A 17,436-nucleotide genomic window follows, 5' to 3' on the forward strand; every position below is an offset into this window, starting at 1 on the left:
GTGTGATGAAGTGGGAATGTTCTTAATGTTTTCTCTGAATACGGTGTGTGTGCCTCAGTTTCCCTATGCAGTTCTGAAGTATCTCGGGGGTGGGATAAGGGGGTGTGATTGTTGCAGAGCCCTAGAGGGCCAGTGTGCTGCTGTCTGCACAGAGAATGGCCGACACCCCGTCTCCTGGCCACTGATGGCCTGGGCCCCCCCGCAAGGTGCCACTGAAGGGGTTGGAGAACACAGAGATCAGGTGGCCCAGACTAAAGGCCAGAGGAGGGGCTGGAGGGGGTTCAGTTTGGAGCTGGCTGGGGAGACAGAGGGAGGCCCAGAACCGGGGTCTGGGATCCCTACCCCCCAAGGTGTACCTGACTGAGGGGTCCTGTTGTCTGTACCGATAAGCTCGCTTTGGGCCTGTGTTCCTGTCGGCTAATAAACCCTCTGTGTTACTGGCTGGCTGAGAGTCACGGGGAATCACAGGAAGTGGGGGTGCAGGGCCCTGACTCCCCCACACTCCATGACAGGCAGTAAGGGGGCCTCCAGCTGTCAATCCCGCCCCACTCAGGCCCAGAGATAAAGGCATGGTTAATGTCCAAACCTGGGTGGGGAGCAGGGTCTAGTGGCTAGAGCAGGGTGGGGAGGGGGCTGGGAACCAGGACTCCTGGGTTTCATTCACATGCCCCTGTGTGCCTCAGTTTCCATGGGGCAGGCTGTGGGGGCTCCCTGTATAGGGGGCTGCTAATCATGAGGCCTGCCCCCCACCCAGGCATAGTTAATAGCCCTGGGCTGGGTTCACCCCCCTCCCCTCGGGTGTGGGGCTGAAGCCGCTCGCCCAACCCCTGGGGCTAACTCAGCAGCACTCCCCACAGGTTGCTTTGTGGCTTGGAGGGGAGACACCAGGGTGAATGAGGAGTAAAGATGAGGAGCCAGGACTCCTGGGTTCTCTCCCTGGCTCTGGGAAGGGAGTGGGGGCTAGTGGTTAGAGCAGGGGGACTGGGAGCCAGGACTCCTGGGTTCTATCCCCAGCTCTGGGAAGGGAGTGGGGGCTAGTGGTTAGAGCAGTGGGATTGGGAGCCAGGACTCCTGGGTTCTCTCCCTGGCTCTGGGAAGGGAGTGGGGGCTAGTGGTTAGAGCAGAGGGACTGGGAGCCAGGACTCCTGGGTTCTATCCCCAGCTCTGGGAAGGGAGTGGGGGCTAGTGGTTAGAGCAGGGGGACTGGGAGCCAGGACTCCTGGGTTCTATCCCCAGCTCTGGGAAGGGAGTGGGGGCTAGTGATTAGAGCAGTGGGACTGGGAGCCAGGACTCCTGGGTTCTCTCCCTGGCTCTGGGAAGGGAGTGGGGGCTAGTGGTTAGAGCAGGGGGACTGGGAGCCAGGACTCCTGGGTTCTATCCCCAGCTCTGGGAAGGGAGTGGGGGCTGCTGTCGGGTGACCAGACAGCAAGTGTGAAAAATCGGGACGGGGGTGGGGGGTAATAGGAGCCTGTATAAGAAAAAGCCCCAAATATCGGGACTGTCCCTATAAAATCGGGACATCTGGTAACCCTAGGCTGGTGGGTCCGAGCAGGCGGGCCTGGGAGCCAGGACGCCTGGGTTCTCTTTCCTGCCAGTCCCCATTAGGGTGACCAGATGTCCCAATTGTATAGGGACAGTCCCGATTTTGGGGTCTTTTTCTGATATAGGCGCCTATTACCCCCCTCGCCCGTCCCGATTTTTCACACTTGCTGTCTGGTCACCCTAGTCCCCATCTGGGCAGGGGGAGTCAGCTCCCGCGGAGGGCGCTGGGGGGCGGGGGTTGCCCCTCCCTAGTGGCCGGGCAGGCGGAGCCGCTGGGACCGGGAAGGAGGGAGGGCTGGGGATGGGGGGGATGGGTAGTAATTCAATCCCTGGCTCCCTCCCTCCTCCTCCCTCTGCCTCGGCGCCCGGCCAGCCCTGGGGGAGGGGACTCGGGTTTCCCAGCAGGGAAGAGAGAGAATGTGAAAGCGACAGAGGAGGAGAGAGAGGAGCGGGGCCAGCTTCCAGCGGGGCTGGAGGAGAAGGGGGAGGCAGCAGGAGGAAAGGAGGGAGGGAGGAGGGAAGGAAGGAAGGGGGAGGGAGGGAAGAAGGGAAGCAAGGAGGGAGGGAGGAGGGAAGGAAGGAAGGGGGAGGGAGGGAAGAAGGGAAGCAAGGAGGGAAGGAAGGAAGGGGGAGGGAGGGAAGAAGGGAAGCAAGGAGGGAGGGAGGAGGGAAGGAAGGAAGGGGGAGGGAGGGAAGAAGGGAAGCAAGGAGGGAAGGAAGGAAGGGGGAGGGAGGGAAGAAGGGAAGCAAGGAGGGAGGGAGGAGGGAAGGAAGGAAGGGGGAGGGAGGGAAGAAGGGAAGCAAGGAGGGAAGGAAGGAAGGGGGAGGGAGGGAAGAAGGGAAGCAAGGAGGGAGGGAGGAGGGAAGGAAGGAAGGGGGAGGGAGGGAAGAAGGGAAGCAAGGAGGGAGGGAGGAGGGAAGGGGCCGATCCCCCCGCCTGGGGCAGCAGCCCGTGGCCGAGCGAGCGAGCGGAGAGCTGCGGGAGAACGAGCGGGACTGGACGGGCTGCCCGGGCCGCGGCGGAAGGAGGATGAACCGGGGGAGGGAAAGTTTTCGGCCCGGCGGGGGAACAAGCGAGTGAGGGAGCAGCGCCCCGGGCTCTGGAGGGGGAAGGAGGCAACGACCGAGAAGAGCCGCTGAGCCTCTCACTGGGGCGTTTGTTTTCCTCTTTGTTTCGTTCTCTTCTTTTATCCTCCCTCCCTGCTTCATTCCCCCCTTCCCCTTTTCTTCTCTCCCTTCTTCCTCCCTGCTTCATTCCCCCCTTCCCCTTTTCTTCTCTCCCTCCTTCCTCCCTGCTTCATTCCCCTGTTCCCCTTTTCTTCTCTCCCTCCTTCCTCCCTGCTTCATTCCCCCTTCCCCTTTTCTTCTCTCCCTCCTTCCTCCCTGCTTCATTCCCCCTTCCCCTTTTCTTCTCTCCCTCCTTCCTCCCTGCTTCATTCCCCTGTTCCCCTTTTCTTCTCTCGCTCCTTCCTCCCTGCTTCATTCCCCCCTTCCCCTTTTCTTCTCTCCCTTCTTCCTCCCTGCTTCATTCCCCCTTCCCCTTTTCTTCTCTCCCTCCTTCCTCCCTGCTTCATTCCCCCCTTCCCCTTTTCTTCTCTCCCTCCTTCCTCCCTGCTTCATTCCCCCTTCCCCTTTTCTTCTCTCCCTCCTTCCTCCCTGCTTCATTCCCCCGTTCCCCTTTTCTTCTCTCCCTCCTTCCTCCCTGCTTCATTCCCCCCTTCCCCTTTTCTTCTCTCCCTCCTTCCTCCCTGCTTCATTCCCCCGTTCCCCTTTTCTTCTCTCCCTCCTTCCTCCCTGCTTCATTCCCCCCTTCCCCTTTTCTTCTCTCCCTCCTTCCTCCCTGCTTCATTCCCCCCTTCCCCTTTTCTCCTCTCCCTCCTTCCTCCCTGCTTCATTCCCCCTTCCCCTTTTCTTCTCTCCCTCCTTCCTCCCTGCTTCATTCCCCCTTCCCCTTTTCTTCTCTCCCTTCTTCCTCCCTGCTTCATTCCCCCTTCCCCTTTTCTTCTCTCCCTCCTTCCTCCCTGCTTCATTCCCCCTTCCCCTTTTCTTCTCTCCCTCCTTCCTCCCTGCTTCATTCCCCTGTTCCCCTTTTCTTCTCTCCCTCCTTCCTCCCTGCTTCATTCCCCCTTCCCCTTTTCTTCTCTCCATTCCTTGTTTTTCTCTCCCTCTTTCCCCCCCCTTCCCTCCCTCTCCCCAGCTCAGAGCCAGCTGCAGCCCCTCCCAGGCAAAGTACAGCCCAGGGGGCCAGCGGGCGCCCAGCCCAGAGCCCGGGTTTGGCTTCAGCTGCTGGGCAAAGCCCCTGATTATGGGGTTGGGGAAGAAGCAAACTCCCAAGAGAGCAGCTGGCTGCTGAGCTCAGAGATTTCTTGGGAACTCAAAGGGAGGAGTTTGGCTTTCTTTCTTTCTTTCTTTTTTTCTTTCTTTCTTTCTTTCTTTCTTTCTTCTACACATTCAGCAAAAGACGTTATCTATCTCATCCTCAAACCCCTTGCACACTATCTATCTATCTATCCCCATCCACCCCCTCTATCTATCTCTCTATCTCTTTCTGCAAAAAAAAACCCTAGTCTGGAAGGGGGCTATTTTGGGGCACACTATATTTTTCTGGATTTTGACCTTTGCCAATTGGCGTTTGGACGTTGTGCTCTTTTGGTTCCGGTGCGTTTGCCATCTGGCTGGCTTGGTGCCGGCATCATTCGTGGCATGGTGCAAAATCTGGGGTTGGAGGAGATGCCGAAGCAAATGACGGGGTTTGAATTTTGAGGTAGTGGAGGGATTATCTCAATTTTCTTGGAAGTTGCAAAAAAAATTAACTCTGTGTGTGAGAGAGAGATTGTTTTCCGCACTTTAAAGTTGCCACAGTTTTCCCTGTGGATTAAAAACATTCTGGATTTCTGCATTTGCCTAATTTCTGGAATTTTTGATACACTAATTAGCAGAATTTCTCAGCAATTTCCACCCCAAGATAATGATTTTTTTTCTAACTTTGGGTAGAAAGTTTGCAACATTTCTGGACTTGTGAATATGCACCACTTCTTCTGTGGAAGGAGATTCAGGATTTAAGGACGCGGTTTTGGTGAGGGTTCTGGATTTTTTTGAGAGTTAGATTTTTTTTTCTTTCATTGTGGGGAAAAAGACTTGTCTAGATTTGTAGGGAGTCTGTGATTTTTCTGGAGATTTGAACTTGTTAAAAAAAATCTGGATTTGCAAAACCAGTATATTTTGAGGGACATTTCATGGCATTTCTGGATATCCGAACTTGCAAAAAAGGGCGGAAATTTTGAGCTTTCCAAAAATCATCTTGATTTGGGAACGTTTGCAAAAGCAGGGGTGTTGATGCTTGCGAGAATTCTGGAGTTTGGAATGAGGCCACATTTCTGGCTCCTTTGGCTCAGGAAAATGGTCTAAATTTGGGGGAAAGGTCGCAAGATTTCTACACAGTTGCAAGATTGTTTTGCAAAAAATTGTCTGGATTTTTCGCTGGCAAGATTACGCAAAGGTTTGCAAGCTTTCCTGGATTGCCCAGGTCTGCAAAACCCCAATCTTGGATACTCTGAGCTTTGGGGAGGACCCTCTGGAAATGCCTGCCCTTTGCTTTCTGGTTGCAACTCAGTCCTGTTCTTGCAAAATAGGATTTTGTCCTAACTTGTTGAACCTCCTTGCGTGCCTCCCTCCACGCACCATGAAAGCAGCCAGGCCTCTCTGCATGTGTCTGTGCTCGCTGGATGTATTTTGCTGACCAAAGAAGCTGTTTGCAGAGCAGAAAAGACTCCTCGATCCTCTGGAAAATGACTGGGATTTTGCTCTTCCACGTCTGGACTTTTTGAAAAGAGTCGTGTTTGGATCCGAGGGGAAACCCAACGGATTTGCTGAGTTGGCTGGAAACTACTTAGGCTCAAAGTATTGGGCTTGTTTGTTTGGCCTCCAAAACTCATGGAAGAAAAACTGAGGGACCTATAAGGAACTGGGACACTTTGAAATGATACTTTGACAAAAGTTTACCAGAAAATTGTGATTCTCTCTCTATCTCTTTCTTTCTCTCTCTCTCCATCCCCATATGCCCCCCACCCCGCATTCCACAGCAGAAAGAACTAAACAAATCTATAAACTCCAACGTATAATCTAGGCCTTAATTTACAGTTTAGAGGAAAGCTGTGATTGTCTTTCTTTCATTTCACACTCTTTTCTTCATCATTCACACCTTTTCCCAAGTTCACTCCCTTTGCTTTCTCCTATCACCCCACCTTCCTTCGTTCTTTTCCCTTCTGTCTCTCCCAACACAAGACCCCTCCCTGGAAGCACCATGTCTGTAAGTAGATTGAAGCTTGGGGTTACAGCCTTCCCATTTTCACCCTGACCCGGAATGGGTTGGCTGGGAATTTGCGGGGGGTGGGGGGTTGTCCCTGCCACCCCGACTGGGGGAAATGAGCCCTGTACTGGGGGATACTGGTCTGCCACCAAGCAGCACTGGGAGTACTGGTCCCTCTGCACACAGGCCCAGCCAGCCCTGGGGGTCCCGAACTCTCTCCCGGCCAGCCCTCGGGGGTCCCCGGTCTCTCTCCTAGCCAGCCCTGGGGGTCCCCGGCCTCTCTCCCAGCCGTCCCTGGGGGTCCCTGGCCCCTCTCCCGGCTGTCCCTGGGGGTCCCCGGTCTCTCTCCCGGCCGTCCCTGTGGGTTCACTGCTCCCTCTGCCCCCAGGCCCAGCTGGCCCGAGCGCTGTTCGACAATGTGGCTGAGTGCCCAGAGGAGCTCTCCTTCCGCCGCGGGGACCTGATGCTGGTGCTGCAGCCCAAGGTGCCTGGCCTGGCCGGCTGGCACCTCTGCTCGCTGCACGGGCAGCAGGGCATCGTCCCGGCCAACCGCGTCCGCATCCTGCCCGAGCCGGGGCCCCCCGACCTCTCCCCGGCGCCCCACAAGGAGAGCGCACCATCCACCCTCTACAACCCACCCCGGGGCCAGAGGAGGAGCAGGGCAGGGCAGAAGGAGGAACAGCAGGAGGTGAGAACCCAGGCGTCCGGGATCTCCCACCGCCGCCTCCCTTCCCCCATCCAGCCAGGGAACCCAGGCTTTAGAGGTCCTCCAACACAATCACCCCTGGGGATCCCCCGTACCACTCCCCATCCCCATCACCCACAGCTCGGCCTGAGAACCCAGGTGTATGGGCCCTGACCCCTCTCTGGCCCCCCCAGGTGTACGTGGTGCCCCCACCCGCCCGGCCGTGCCCGACCACCTGTGATGATATCTACAAGGTGCCCCGTGCCATCCGGAGAGACAGGAACCCCAGTGAGGTGAGAATGGGGGCTGGTGGGGGGAGGGGAAGGGGGCGGGGAGATGGGGGGGACCAGTGTCTGAGCCTTGATTCACTTTCTTTTCCCCCCGACCCCTAGGTCTACGACGTCCCCTGCTCCCTCCCGCGGGACGCCGCCCTCTCTGATACTTATGACACCCCCACGCCCTTCCCCAAGCAGGCAGCGCCAGACACCGACCCCTACAACTTCCCCCCCCCAGCCGTGCCCCCCCTGGGCCAGGAGGAGGAGGAGGAGGAGGGATGGGAGGAAGAGCCGGCCCCCATCTACGCCACCCCATCCAACCTGCGCCGGGCGTCCGCCCTGCTCAACCTCTACGAGTCACCTGAGGAGCTGCTGGGGGGGGAGTACGACCTGCCAGGGCCCCCCCCGCCAGAGGCGGCCCTGGGGGGGCTGAGCCTGGGTGAGACGGGGGGCGTGGGCGGGCGCCCCCGGCTGCCCTCAGCCGAGAGCCTCTCGCGCCGCCCCCTGCCGGCTCTGCCCTCGCCTGGTGCCCCCCGGAAGGGCAGCATCCAGAACCGGCCCCTGCCTCCGCCCCCGCCCCGGCTGGGGGGACTGGCTGGGGGGCCGGATGAGGGGGCGGGGGATGGGCACAGCGACTACGAGGGGATCCGGCTGGCAGAGGAATACGACTACGTCCACCTCAAGGTGAGCCGGGGGTGCCCCCGCCCCCCGAGCCTGACTACCCGAGCCCTGACCTCTGAGCCCTAAAACCAACCCGAGCCTGACTACCCGAGCCCTGACCTCTGAGCCCTAAAACCAACCCGAGCCCTGACCTCTGAGCCCTAAAACCAAACCGAGCCCGGCTACCCGAGCCCTGACCTCTGACCCCTAACACCAACCCGAGCCCTGACCTCTGAGCCCTAAAACCAACCCGAGCCCGACTACCCGAGCCCTGACCTCTGAGCCCTAAAACCAACCGGAGCCCTGATCTCTGAGCCCTAAAACCAACCCGAGCCCGACTACCCGAGCCCTGACCTCTGAGCCCTAACACCAACCCGAGCCCGCTACCCGAGCCCTGACCTCTGAACCCTAACACCAACCCGAGCCCGCTACCCGAGGCCTGACCTCTGAGCCCTAAAACCAACCCGAGCCCGGCTACCCGAGCCCTGACCTCTGAGCCCTAAAACCAACCCAAGCCCGGCTACCCGAGCCCTGACCTCTGAGCCCTAAAATCAACCCGAGCCCTGACCTCTGAGCCCTAACGCCAACCCGAACCCGGCTACCTGAGCCCTGACCTCTGACCCCTAACACCAACCCGAGCCCTGACCTCTGAGCCCTAAAACCAACCCGAGCCCGACTACCCGAGCCCTGACCTCTGAGCCCTAACACCAACCCGAGCCCGCTACCCAGCCCTGACCTCTGAACCCTAACACCAACCCGAGCCCGCTACCCGAGGCCTGACCTCTGAGCCCTAAAACCAACCTGAGCCCGGCTACCCGAGGCCTGACCTCTGAGCCCTAAAACCAACCCGAGCCCGGCTACCCGAGCCCTGACCTCTGAGCCCTAAAACCAACCCGAGCCCGCTACCCGAGGCCTGACCTCTGAGCCCTAAAACCAACCCGAGCCCGGCTACCCGAGCCCTGACCTCTGACCCCTAACACCAACCCGAGCCCTGACCTCTGAGCCCTAAAACCAAACCGAGCCCGGCTACCCGAGCCCTGACCTCTGAGCCCTAACACCAACCCGAGCCCGCTACCCGAGGCCTGACCTCCGAGCCCTAAAACCAACCCGAGCCCGGCTACCCGAGCCCTGACCTCTGAGCCCTAAAACCAACCCGAACCCGGCTACCCGAGCCCTGACCTCTGACCCCTAACACCAACCCGAGCCCTGACCTCTGAGCCCTAAAACCAAACCGAGCCCGGCTACCCGAGCCCTGACCTCTGACCCCTAACACCAACCCGAGCCCTGACCTCTGAGCCCTAAAACCAACCCGAGCCCGACTACCCGAGCCCTGACCTCTGTGCCCTAAAACCAACCCGAGCCCTGACCTCTGACCCCTAACACCAACCCGAGCCCTGACCTCCGAGCCCTAAAACCAACCCGAACCCGGCTACCCGAGGCCTGACCTCTGAGCCCTAAAACCAACCCGAGCCCGCTACCCGAGCCCTGACCTCTGAGCCCTAAAACCAACCCGAGCCTGCTACCCGAGGCCTGACCTCCGAGCCCTAAAACCAACCCGAACCCGGCTACCCGAGCCCTGACCTCTGAGCCCTAAAACCAACCCAAACCCGGCTACCCGAGCCCTGACCTCTGACCCCTAACACCAACCCGAGCCCTGACCTCTGAGCCCTAAAACCAACCCGAGCCCGACTACCCGAGCGCTGACCTCTGAGCCCTAAAACCAACCCGAGCCCTGACCTCTGACCCCTAACACCAACCCGAGCCCTGACCTCCGAGCCCTAAAACCAACCCGAACCCGGCTACCCGAGCCCTGACCTCTGAGCCCTAAAACCAACCCGAGCCCGCTACCCGAGCCCTGACCTCTGAGCCCTAAAACCAACCCGAGCCCTGACCTCTGACCCCTAACACCAACCCGAGCCCTGACCTCCGAGCCCTAAAACCAACCCGAACCCGGCTACCCGAGCCCTGACCTCTGAGCCCTAAAACCAACCCGAGCCCGCTACCCGAGCCCTGACCTCTGAGCCCTAAAACCAACCCGAGCCCGCTACCCGAGCCCTGACCTCTGAGCCCTAACACCAGCCAAACCCGGCTATCCGATCCCTGACCTCTGACCCTGGTCCTGACTTCAACCCAATCCTGGCTACCTGATCACTGGCCCCAATGCCAGCCTGCACCTAGCTATCCGATCCCTGACCTGTGACCTCTGCTTCACCCCAGCTTTCTGTCCAATAACCTCTTACCCTAATGCCACCCTGACCCCGACCCCCAACCTCTGGCTCCAGGTCACTGACCTCTGACCTTGACCCCAAAGCCAACAAAGCCCCAGGGTCCCTCACCTCTGACCTCAACCTCAGAGCCTGCCCCAAATGCCAATCGGACACTGCATTCCCTGACCCCTCATGTCAACCCTGTCCCACAATCACTGACCTCTGACCCCAGCATCGACCCCTGACCCCAAATCTGACCTCTACCCCCTCCAGGGTACAGACAGGCTACAGCCCCCGGCTACGGACCACGACCCCCCAGAGGAGGTGACCGGCCCCAGACTCCAACCAGAGACCCCCATTTTGCTGGAGGAGGAGGAGGTAGGAGTGGTCCCTTCCCGGATGCCTGGGTCCCTTTCCCTGGTGGTGGATGGGGATCAAGCTGTCCCGGGTGCCTGGGTCCCATTTTCAGAAGGGTGGAGTCCTTCCTGGATGGTGGGGGCGTCAAGATTTCCTGGATTCCTTGGTCTCATCTCCTGGAACAGGGGGTCCCTCCCGGACTCCTGGGTCCTTCCCGCCCCCTTCTCCCCAGCCTGGGGCAGGAATGACCCCTTCTAGCACTGACACCCTCCCTCCCCTGCCCCCCAGGTGCCTCCCAGCCCTGAGGACGCCCAGCTGTTGCAGTTCTACGCGGGCCAATGCCGGATGCACTACGCCACCCTCCTGGCGGCCACGGAGGCACTGCTGGCCAGCGCCGGGGCCAACCAGCCGCCGGGCGTCTTCGTGCCACACGGGCGCTTTGTGCTCGTCACGGCGCACAAGCTGGTCTTCGTAGGCGACACGCTGGCGCGTCAGGCAGCCTCGGCCCCCCTGCGGGCCCGGGTGGGGGCAGCTGCCGGCGCCCTGTGCCAGGCCCTCAAGGGGGCCGTGCTGTCGGTCAAGGGGGCGGCGCTGAGCTACCCCTCACCCCCCGCTGCCCGCCTGCTCCGGGAGCGCCTGGCCGAGCTCTCCCGGCGGGCCCAGGGCTTCACCAGCCTGCTCAGCACCCTGGCGCCCTCCTGACCCCCGGGACCTTTGACCTCTGACACCAATGATCCTTGGGTGACCTCTGACCCCCTCCCCAGGTCCTCTGTGCCAATGAAACCCGTGACCTCTGACCCCCTGCCAATTAGCCCTGTATGACCTCTGACCCCCCTCCCCAGGGTCCTCTGTTCCTCTGCCACTCGGTCCTACCTGACCTCTGACCCCTGTCCATTGACCTCTGACATAGTCCCAAAGCCTCCTAGCAAATTATCCCCATGTGACCTCTGACCCCAAAAGCCCTACCCAAACCAATTGTGACCTCTGACCCCAGCCCAAGGCCCTCCCAGATCCAATGGCCTACTGCAACCTCTGACCCCTGGCTAGTTTCCCCTAAGCCATGACACTGTGACCCTTGCCCTTTGACCTTTAGCCTCCCACAACTGATCTTCCTCTTTCCCCTTTGCCCTCCGCCCCTCTTTGACCTGGGTGCCCCGTTACCTTCACCCTTGACTCTACCCAAGGGCACCCCCTCCTGGCCTGGCCCCCCAACCAAAAAGCCCCTTGAGCCTTGCCCTGTGACCTCTGCCCCAGTCTAACTCTCACCCTGCAAAGCCCTGACCCACTTCATAGAGGGGAATCTTCGTATCATTGATAGTTCAGGTCTGGACTCATGGAGGGGGATGGACCTCACCCCCCCAGCCCCAGGGACCCCGGAGTTGCTCGGGGGGTCAGAGCAATGCCAAAGACTTGACTGCGGTTGGGCAGCACAAGAGGAACATCCCCCCACCCGGAGATGGGACAGCAGCGAGGGGGGTCAGCCAACACCAGCGGGGAGCGGAGGATCATGGGAGAACGGCCAATGCCAAGAAGCAGAGGATTACAGGAGACTGGCCAAGGCAAGAGGAAGCAGAGGAGTCTGAGTAAAGCTCAGCAAAGGGGATGGTCCCCGTCCGCTGATGACTCCCCAGCTCCTGTACCCCCACTTCACAGCCCTGCCGGTGCCCCTCACTCCCAACCCGCAGCCCCTCTCCAGGGAGCCCATGGGGTGACCTGTTCTCTCAGGAAAGATTTTTTCTATGTTTGTAAATAATAAATCAATGAAAAAAGCCAGTTGTCTCTGTTCCTTGGGGGTGGGGGGGGGCACGCGTGCACAACCTTCCCCCCACCCAGCAGTCAGCCTGCCCCTCCGGGGCCAGATCAGAACCAGCAACCCCCTCCCCCCATATTCTATTCCCTAAGAAAGGTAGGGAGGGGACAGAGGGGCTGTTGGGGGGATTAGTTGGGAAGGGGCTATGCTGGGCAGGGGGGGGGGGGGGGGGGAAGAGTCTGTGAAGAGGAGGGGAGTTGGAGGCCAGGCTGTGGGCTCCTGTGGTTAGAGCAGGGGCGGGTCTGGGAGCCACAGGGGAGGGGAGTGAGGTCTAGTGGTTAGAGCAGGAGGGGCTGGGAACCAGGACACTTGGGTTCTCTCCCACCTCTGGGACGGGAGTGGGGGCTAGTGGTTGGGAAGCGGAGGGGACCCAGGACTCCTGGGTTCTCAGCCCAGCTCGGGGAGGCACCACCACCCCAGGCCTCATAAATAAGTGCACACTGCTAGGCCCATCCATAGGTGTGGGCGTGCCAGGCCCAGGAACACGCCTCGCCAGGTGACCATGTGAACTCCACTCCAGTGCCACACCTGGACTTATGGCAGGCCTCTGCCAGGCAACAACACACCAGCAGGCCCGTGACAAGCGATGAACATGCCAACGACATGGCCAAGTGCCCAGCACACACACCAGCAACACACCAACTCCATGCTTGGCACATGCACCCACCCCATGCCCAGACATGCAAGCACACATGGGCACCATGCCAGCACCACACATGAGGCCCAGGCTGACAGGCCAGCTGGCAAGGGGCACCCTCCAGTGGTGGGCAGTGGGATAACAGTCTCCTACTGAGGATGGCAGGGACCTGGGTTCAAATCCCAGACACCCACTCCCACTACCTCTGCCCTGCCATCCCTCACCAGCCTGGCCCCCACCTCATCTCCCCTGACATCAGAGGAAGGGGGCCAAGACATCTGGGCTCCCTGGGAGGGTGGTGAGGTCTAATGGTAGAGGGGGGCAGCTGGCCCCTTCTCCCTGCTGTCTGCCCCCACCCCACCAGCTGAGACACCCCAGGGGGATGCCCCCATCCCCCTGCAACTCCCTAACCTTTGCTGGGGCCTGCTATGGCCTCAGGGCCCCTCCCCCAACCTTGCCAGACCCCCCCATGGCAACACCCCATCATTCTCTGGGGTACCCCCTAACTCCCCTTTGACCCCAAATGCTCCCAGGGATTCCCCATCCTTACCAGGACCCCACTGAGTCTCCCCAGAACCTCCAGAGGCCCCCAACCATGCTGGGACCCTCCCTCTTCCATGGCACCTCTCACAGGACCCTACCACCCCCATCAGCTGAGACCCCAGAGAACCCCACCCCCTACAAACCCCAACTGAGAGACCACCCCCCAGCCACTGTCAAGGGCCCTTTTCACAGCACCTGCCCCCCATGACCCTGGTCATATGACACCTGCTCCCCAAACACCCCCTCCAACCCAAGTCACGTGATCAAGAGATGACACCCAACAGACTGGACTCAAGGGACTAGATTTAGGACCCTCCAAACCCTGCTCCCACCAAGGGACAGCAGAGCAAGCCAGCAGCTCAGGTCCCCTCCCCCGCGCGGGGGGGGGGGGGGGGGGGGGGCTGGTTATCCAGGGACCTCTTGCCCCGGGCTAAGACGCACCCCCTAACAACCCAGGAGTCCTGGTTCCCCACCCCCACCACAAGAGAACCCAGGAGTCCTGTCCCTTCACAAATCACCCTTAACCCCCTTTTCTTTCTTCCAAAAACATCTTTTATTTTTTTCCACCCTCAAAACATTTTTTTTTTTAAGTTTTTTTTCTCCCCCCTGCCCTTGCCCCCCCGCCCCCCAGCCTGGAAATTAAAATAAAGGGGGGAGGGGAAAGGCCCCCCCAATCCCTGCTCCGCCCCCCTCCCCCCAAATAGTTAATCTGGTCGCAAGAGCTCCGTGCGGCTCGACAATTCCTTCAGGCTAAAGCCACCTGCAAAGATAAAGACACTGAAATACGGCAGGTAACAGCCCCGGCCCGGACGGAGGGAAGGGGGCAGGGGCAGCGGAGGAGAGGAGAGAGCCGGGCAGGGGGCAGCGCCAGGGCCAGGGCCCACCCGCAGGGGGGGAGCGGCGGGATGGGGACGACGGGGGAAGGGAGGAGTGAAGCGCCGCCTGCCCAAGGCGGAGAAGTGAGGGGCCGGGCACAGAAAGCGGGAAGGAAGCAGGCCGCCCTTGGACGGATGGCGGGAAAAGGGGGAGCGAAGAAGGACAGAGAAGAGGAGTGCCCTGTGCTCAGCGAGCCAGCCCCCGCCCCCCGCCGCGCCCCACGGGGCTGCTGCAACACTGTCACATTCTTCTCTTTTTTTTTTTTTTTTTTTTTTTCTTTTTCTTTCCCAAAAAACACTTTTTAGTAAGGGGAATACCATGAGGTTGCTCTCGCCCGGCCCCTGCAGAGGAGAGAAGAAGGGAACGAGTTAATAAACCAGGGGGAAGAGAGAGGAGAAGAGAAATACAACTGAAGAACCCAGGAGTCCTGGCTCCCAGCTCCTCCTGCTCTAACCATTACACTCCCCCCACCCCACCCCCCACCCGTGGAGAGAACCCAGGAGTCCTGGCTGCTAGCCCCCACTGCTCTAACCACTAGCCCCCCCCAAACTCCCAAGCTGTGCAGAAAATCCAGGAGTCCTGGCTCCCAGCCCTCCCCCTCGCCCCTGCTCTAACCACTAGCTCTCACTCCCCACCCAGAGCTGGGGATAGAACCCAAGAGTCCTGGTTCCCCAGCCCCTGCTGCTCTGACCTCTAGACCCCACACCCCGCCCAGAACCAGGAGAGAACCCAGGCATCCTGCCCGCAGCAGCCTGGCCCCCCAGACCTGTATGAGCGTCCGCGGGGTCGGCTGCTGAATCCACTGTAGAACCGGGCCCGGGAGCTGGTGTAGCCAGAACCGCGCCCTCGGTACCGGGCCCGGGGAAAGCCCCGGTCTGTGGTGCTGATGCCGGGCCGGTTGGTCCGCTTGGGGATCACCTGTGGGTGAAGAGGGGGGTCAGAGAGGCCCAAGCAGGGGGAGGGAAGCAGGGTGCAGCAAGGCTCAAGGAGGAACTTGGGGGCAGGAGAGAGAAGTGGGGTTCAGACCCAGGCTAGAGAAGGGAAGGTGGGGCTGGGGTTCAGGGACAGAACCTTGGGGTTCGGGGTGACGGGTGAAGCTCCTGTGAGCCAGGAGAGAGCCTAGAGTTCAGGGCAGAATAGGGGCCCAATCTCGGGATTCGGGGGCCTGGGTTTTAGGGTGCGGGGCTCACCTTGATCTGTCGCCCCCTGAACAGGGATTCATCTAGCGCCATGGAGGTGCGCACAGACTCCTTGTCGGAGAACTCGATGTAGGCGAACCTGGGGGGGGATCCCACATTAGACACCTGAAAAACATAGCCCCCACAAAAACCAGCCCACAGGGCCGCAGCTTCTCCTCCAGCCCCTCCCTTATGATCCACACTCCTCCTCGGGCCACCCCACGAGCCCCCCGAAATCTCACTCACCCTTTGGGGTGCCCACTGTATTTATCACACAGGATGGTGACGCGGTTGACGGACCCGCAGCCGTGGAAATGAGCCTCCAACTCTTCAGCCGTCGCCCCGTAATCCACCTGAAAAAGAGGGGGGGCAATGGGCTGAGAAACAGGGTCCCTTGAATCCCCCCAGCCCCTCCATGGCTCCCCCACTTACATTACCCACGTATATGGATCGAGCGTCTGCCTCCATCTTTTCCTCTAGGGACATTATGACTGGGCCAGCTGTGAAGAGAGAACAGGGGGCTTAGTAAGGGGGGGCTGTACCCCAAATCTCTTCCAGGGCACACCCCCTTTCCCAGAATAGAGAGGGGAAGACCCCCCTTTCTGCATTGGATTTATACCAGCATCTGGCATAACTAGTATGGACACATGTATAAACAAAGATGTTTATACAGGCCCTACACAAACAACCCAAGGGGTAGCGTTTATGTAGGACCTACCTACAAGGTTCAGAACAGCATGAGTGAGGTCGGTGTTTACATAGGTCCTATGCAAACCAGATGGAAACACTTATGTAGGTACTACACAAATAAAAATCAGAAGAGCACAATTCCCATGTGTCTCTAGGCTTTGCCATCCCCGCCAGGGTCTGAGAGTGAATGGGGGGGGGGAGGGGCAGCAGTATTGTTTACTTAGATCCTTACATATACAAAAAAGTAGTGTTTACACAGGCCCTACACAAATAAAATGCAGAGCAAAGTGAATCCCAAATGCCTCCTAGCTTCATTCCTCCCCCCTGCCCTGTAATCAACAGGGTCCAAGAGGGAAAGTGATGGTTACCATGTACATAGGTCTTACACAAATAAGATGGTGGCACTTATGTAGGTCCTACACAAACAAAATTCAGAGGGGCATAATTTGCATGTGTCTCTAGGCTTTACAATCGCCAAGGGAGTCTGAGTTTGAATGTGGGGGGCGGGGAGGCTACTGTTTACATAGGTCCTACACAAATATAATTCAGAACAGGGAGACTCCCAAATGTGTCTGGAAATCACCACCATTCACATGGTCCAAGGGCGATATTGCAGGGATGGTTCAGGGCAGTGCAGTTCAAAGATGCCCCTTAACTTCGCCACATACAGGGGGCCTGAGGTTTATGGGGGGCCAGACAGGGGGTGCGAGGGGGTCTCACCATTGCCAGGCGGGGGGCTCATGTTCATCTGCTTCTCCACCTCGTTCTGCAACTCCTTCAACTTCTCTGCCTCCTCCTCCATCTCCCGCACGCGGGCTTTGATGGCCTCCAGCTCCTGGGGCGCAAGGGGGGCAGATTGGGGGCCTGAGTCACCGCCCTCACTCCCCCGTTGACATCTGCCACCCCATGTCACCCTCCCCCACCAACTCCCCCCACAGCTCTGCCCTGGCCCCCCAACACACCTCCATCCTACCCAGGACCCCCAGCAAAGAGCCCCAAATCAGCACCCCCCTCCCTACAGCCCCCTCTCCTGTTTAGTCCCCTGAAGACTAGCCCCACCCAAGACCAGATCTGCCCCCTCATGGACAGCCCCCCCTCCTCGTGCCCCTCCCCCCCCCGGGCCCCTGATCTCCCCCCCCCCGGGCCCCTGATCTCCCCCCCCCCGGGCCCCTGATCTCCCCCCCCTCCTCGTGCCCCTGATCTCCCCCTCCGGGCCCCAGATCTCCCCCCCCCTCCTCGTGCCCCTGATCTCCCCCTCCGGGCCCCAGATCTCCCCCCCCCTCCTCGTGCCCCTGATCTCCCCCTCCGGGCCCCAGATCTCCCCCCCCCCCTCGTGCCCCTGATCTCCCCCTCCGGGCCCCAGATCTCCCCCCCCCTCCTCGTGCCCCTGATCTCCCCCTCCGGGCCCCAGATCTCCCCCCCCCCTCCTCGTGCCCCTCCCCCCCGTTCCCCCGCCCCGCTCACCGGGTCCTCGATGGCGGGGTCTCCGGGGTCCCCCTCTCCCAGCCCGGCCTCCTCCTCCAGCTCCTCGGGGGGGCGGTGGGCGCCGGGGCCCCCCCCAGGCCCGGCCCGGGGGGCAGAGGCGGAGGGGGGGGGGCGGGTGCGGGGGCCCCCCCCCGTGCGCCGCCCCCGGCCCGGCCCCCCCCGTCCAGCAGCAGCTCCCCCTC

At 60.3% G+C, this 17,436-nt stretch overlaps 2 protein-coding genes and 1 long non-coding RNA gene across 4 annotated transcripts; 1 reads left to right on the forward strand and 2 right to left on the reverse strand.

Annotated features, from left to right (window-relative positions):
* Positions 1-3,660: 3,660 nt before the first annotated feature.
* Positions 3,661-11,442, forward strand: EFS (embryonal Fyn-associated substrate). The gene is made up of 6 exons (XM_037915922.2): positions 3,661-5,851; positions 6,240-6,539; positions 6,731-6,829; positions 6,929-7,495; positions 9,952-10,056; positions 10,324-11,442. Exons 1-6 carry the CDS (start codon positions 5,846-5,848, stop codon positions 10,735-10,737), a joined length of 1,491 nt encoding a protein of 496 aa, XP_037771850.1. The 5' UTR covers positions 3,661-5,845; the 3' UTR covers positions 10,738-11,442.
* On the reverse strand, positions 8,686-9,232 carry LOC122462723. Its single transcript, XR_006285445.1, has 3 exons — positions 9,177-9,232; positions 8,917-9,006; positions 8,686-8,806 (listed from the first exon to the last, which is right to left on the reverse strand). It is a non-coding gene; the product is annotated as an uncharacterized LOC122462723 (long non-coding RNA).
* A 2,128-nt stretch (positions 11,443-13,570) lies between the features above and the next one.
* PABPN1 (poly(A) binding protein nuclear 1) lies at positions 13,571-17,387 on the reverse strand. Of its 2 annotated transcripts, XM_037877102.2 has the most exons (8): positions 17,234-17,364; positions 16,490-16,604; positions 15,512-15,579; positions 15,326-15,432; positions 15,092-15,179; positions 14,668-14,819; positions 14,219-14,242; positions 13,672-13,785 (listed from the first exon to the last, which is right to left on the reverse strand). In XM_037877102.2, exons 2-8 carry the CDS (start codon positions 16,569-16,571, stop codon positions 13,776-13,778), a joined length of 531 nt encoding a protein of 176 aa, XP_037733030.1. In that variant the 5' UTR covers positions 16,572-16,604; positions 17,234-17,364; the 3' UTR covers positions 13,672-13,775. The 2 variants fall into 2 exon arrangements, with proteins under 2 accessions (XP_037733029.1, XP_037733030.1); XM_037877101.2 differs by having other exon boundaries at positions 13,571-14,242; positions 17,234-17,387.
* Positions 17,388-17,436: the final 49 nt, after the last annotated feature.

Source organism: Chelonia mydas, chromosome 13 (genome assembly GCF_015237465.2).
Source record: "Chelonia mydas isolate rCheMyd1 chromosome 13, rCheMyd1.pri.v2, whole genome shotgun sequence".
Classification (NCBI taxonomy): domain Eukaryota; kingdom Metazoa; phylum Chordata; order Testudines; family Cheloniidae; genus Chelonia; species Chelonia mydas.

Bases quoted from the DNA above. Each gene is read 5' to 3' on its own strand.
- EFS (XM_037915922.2), top strand. The intron at 6,830-6,928 runs GTGAGAATGGGG...CCCGACCCCTAG, and splicing joins GAGACAGGAACCCCAGTGAG to GTCTACGACGTCCCCTGCTC. The intron at 10,057-10,323 runs GTAGGAGTGGTC...CCTGCCCCCCAG, and splicing joins TTTTGCTGGAGGAGGAGGAG to GTGCCTCCCAGCCCTGAGGA.
- PABPN1 (XM_037877101.2), bottom strand. From the start codon at position 16,571: ATGGAGGAGGAGGCAGAGAAGTTGAAGGAGTTGCAGAACGAGGTGGAG. The intron at 14,820-15,091 runs GTGAGCCCCGCA...CTTCACCCACAG, and splicing joins TCAGGGGGCGACAGATCAAG to GTGATCCCCAAGCGGACCAA. The intron at 14,243-14,667 runs GTCTGGGGGGCC...TCTCCTCTGCAG, and splicing joins CCCCGCGGACGCTCATACAG to GGGCCGGGCGAGAGCAACCT.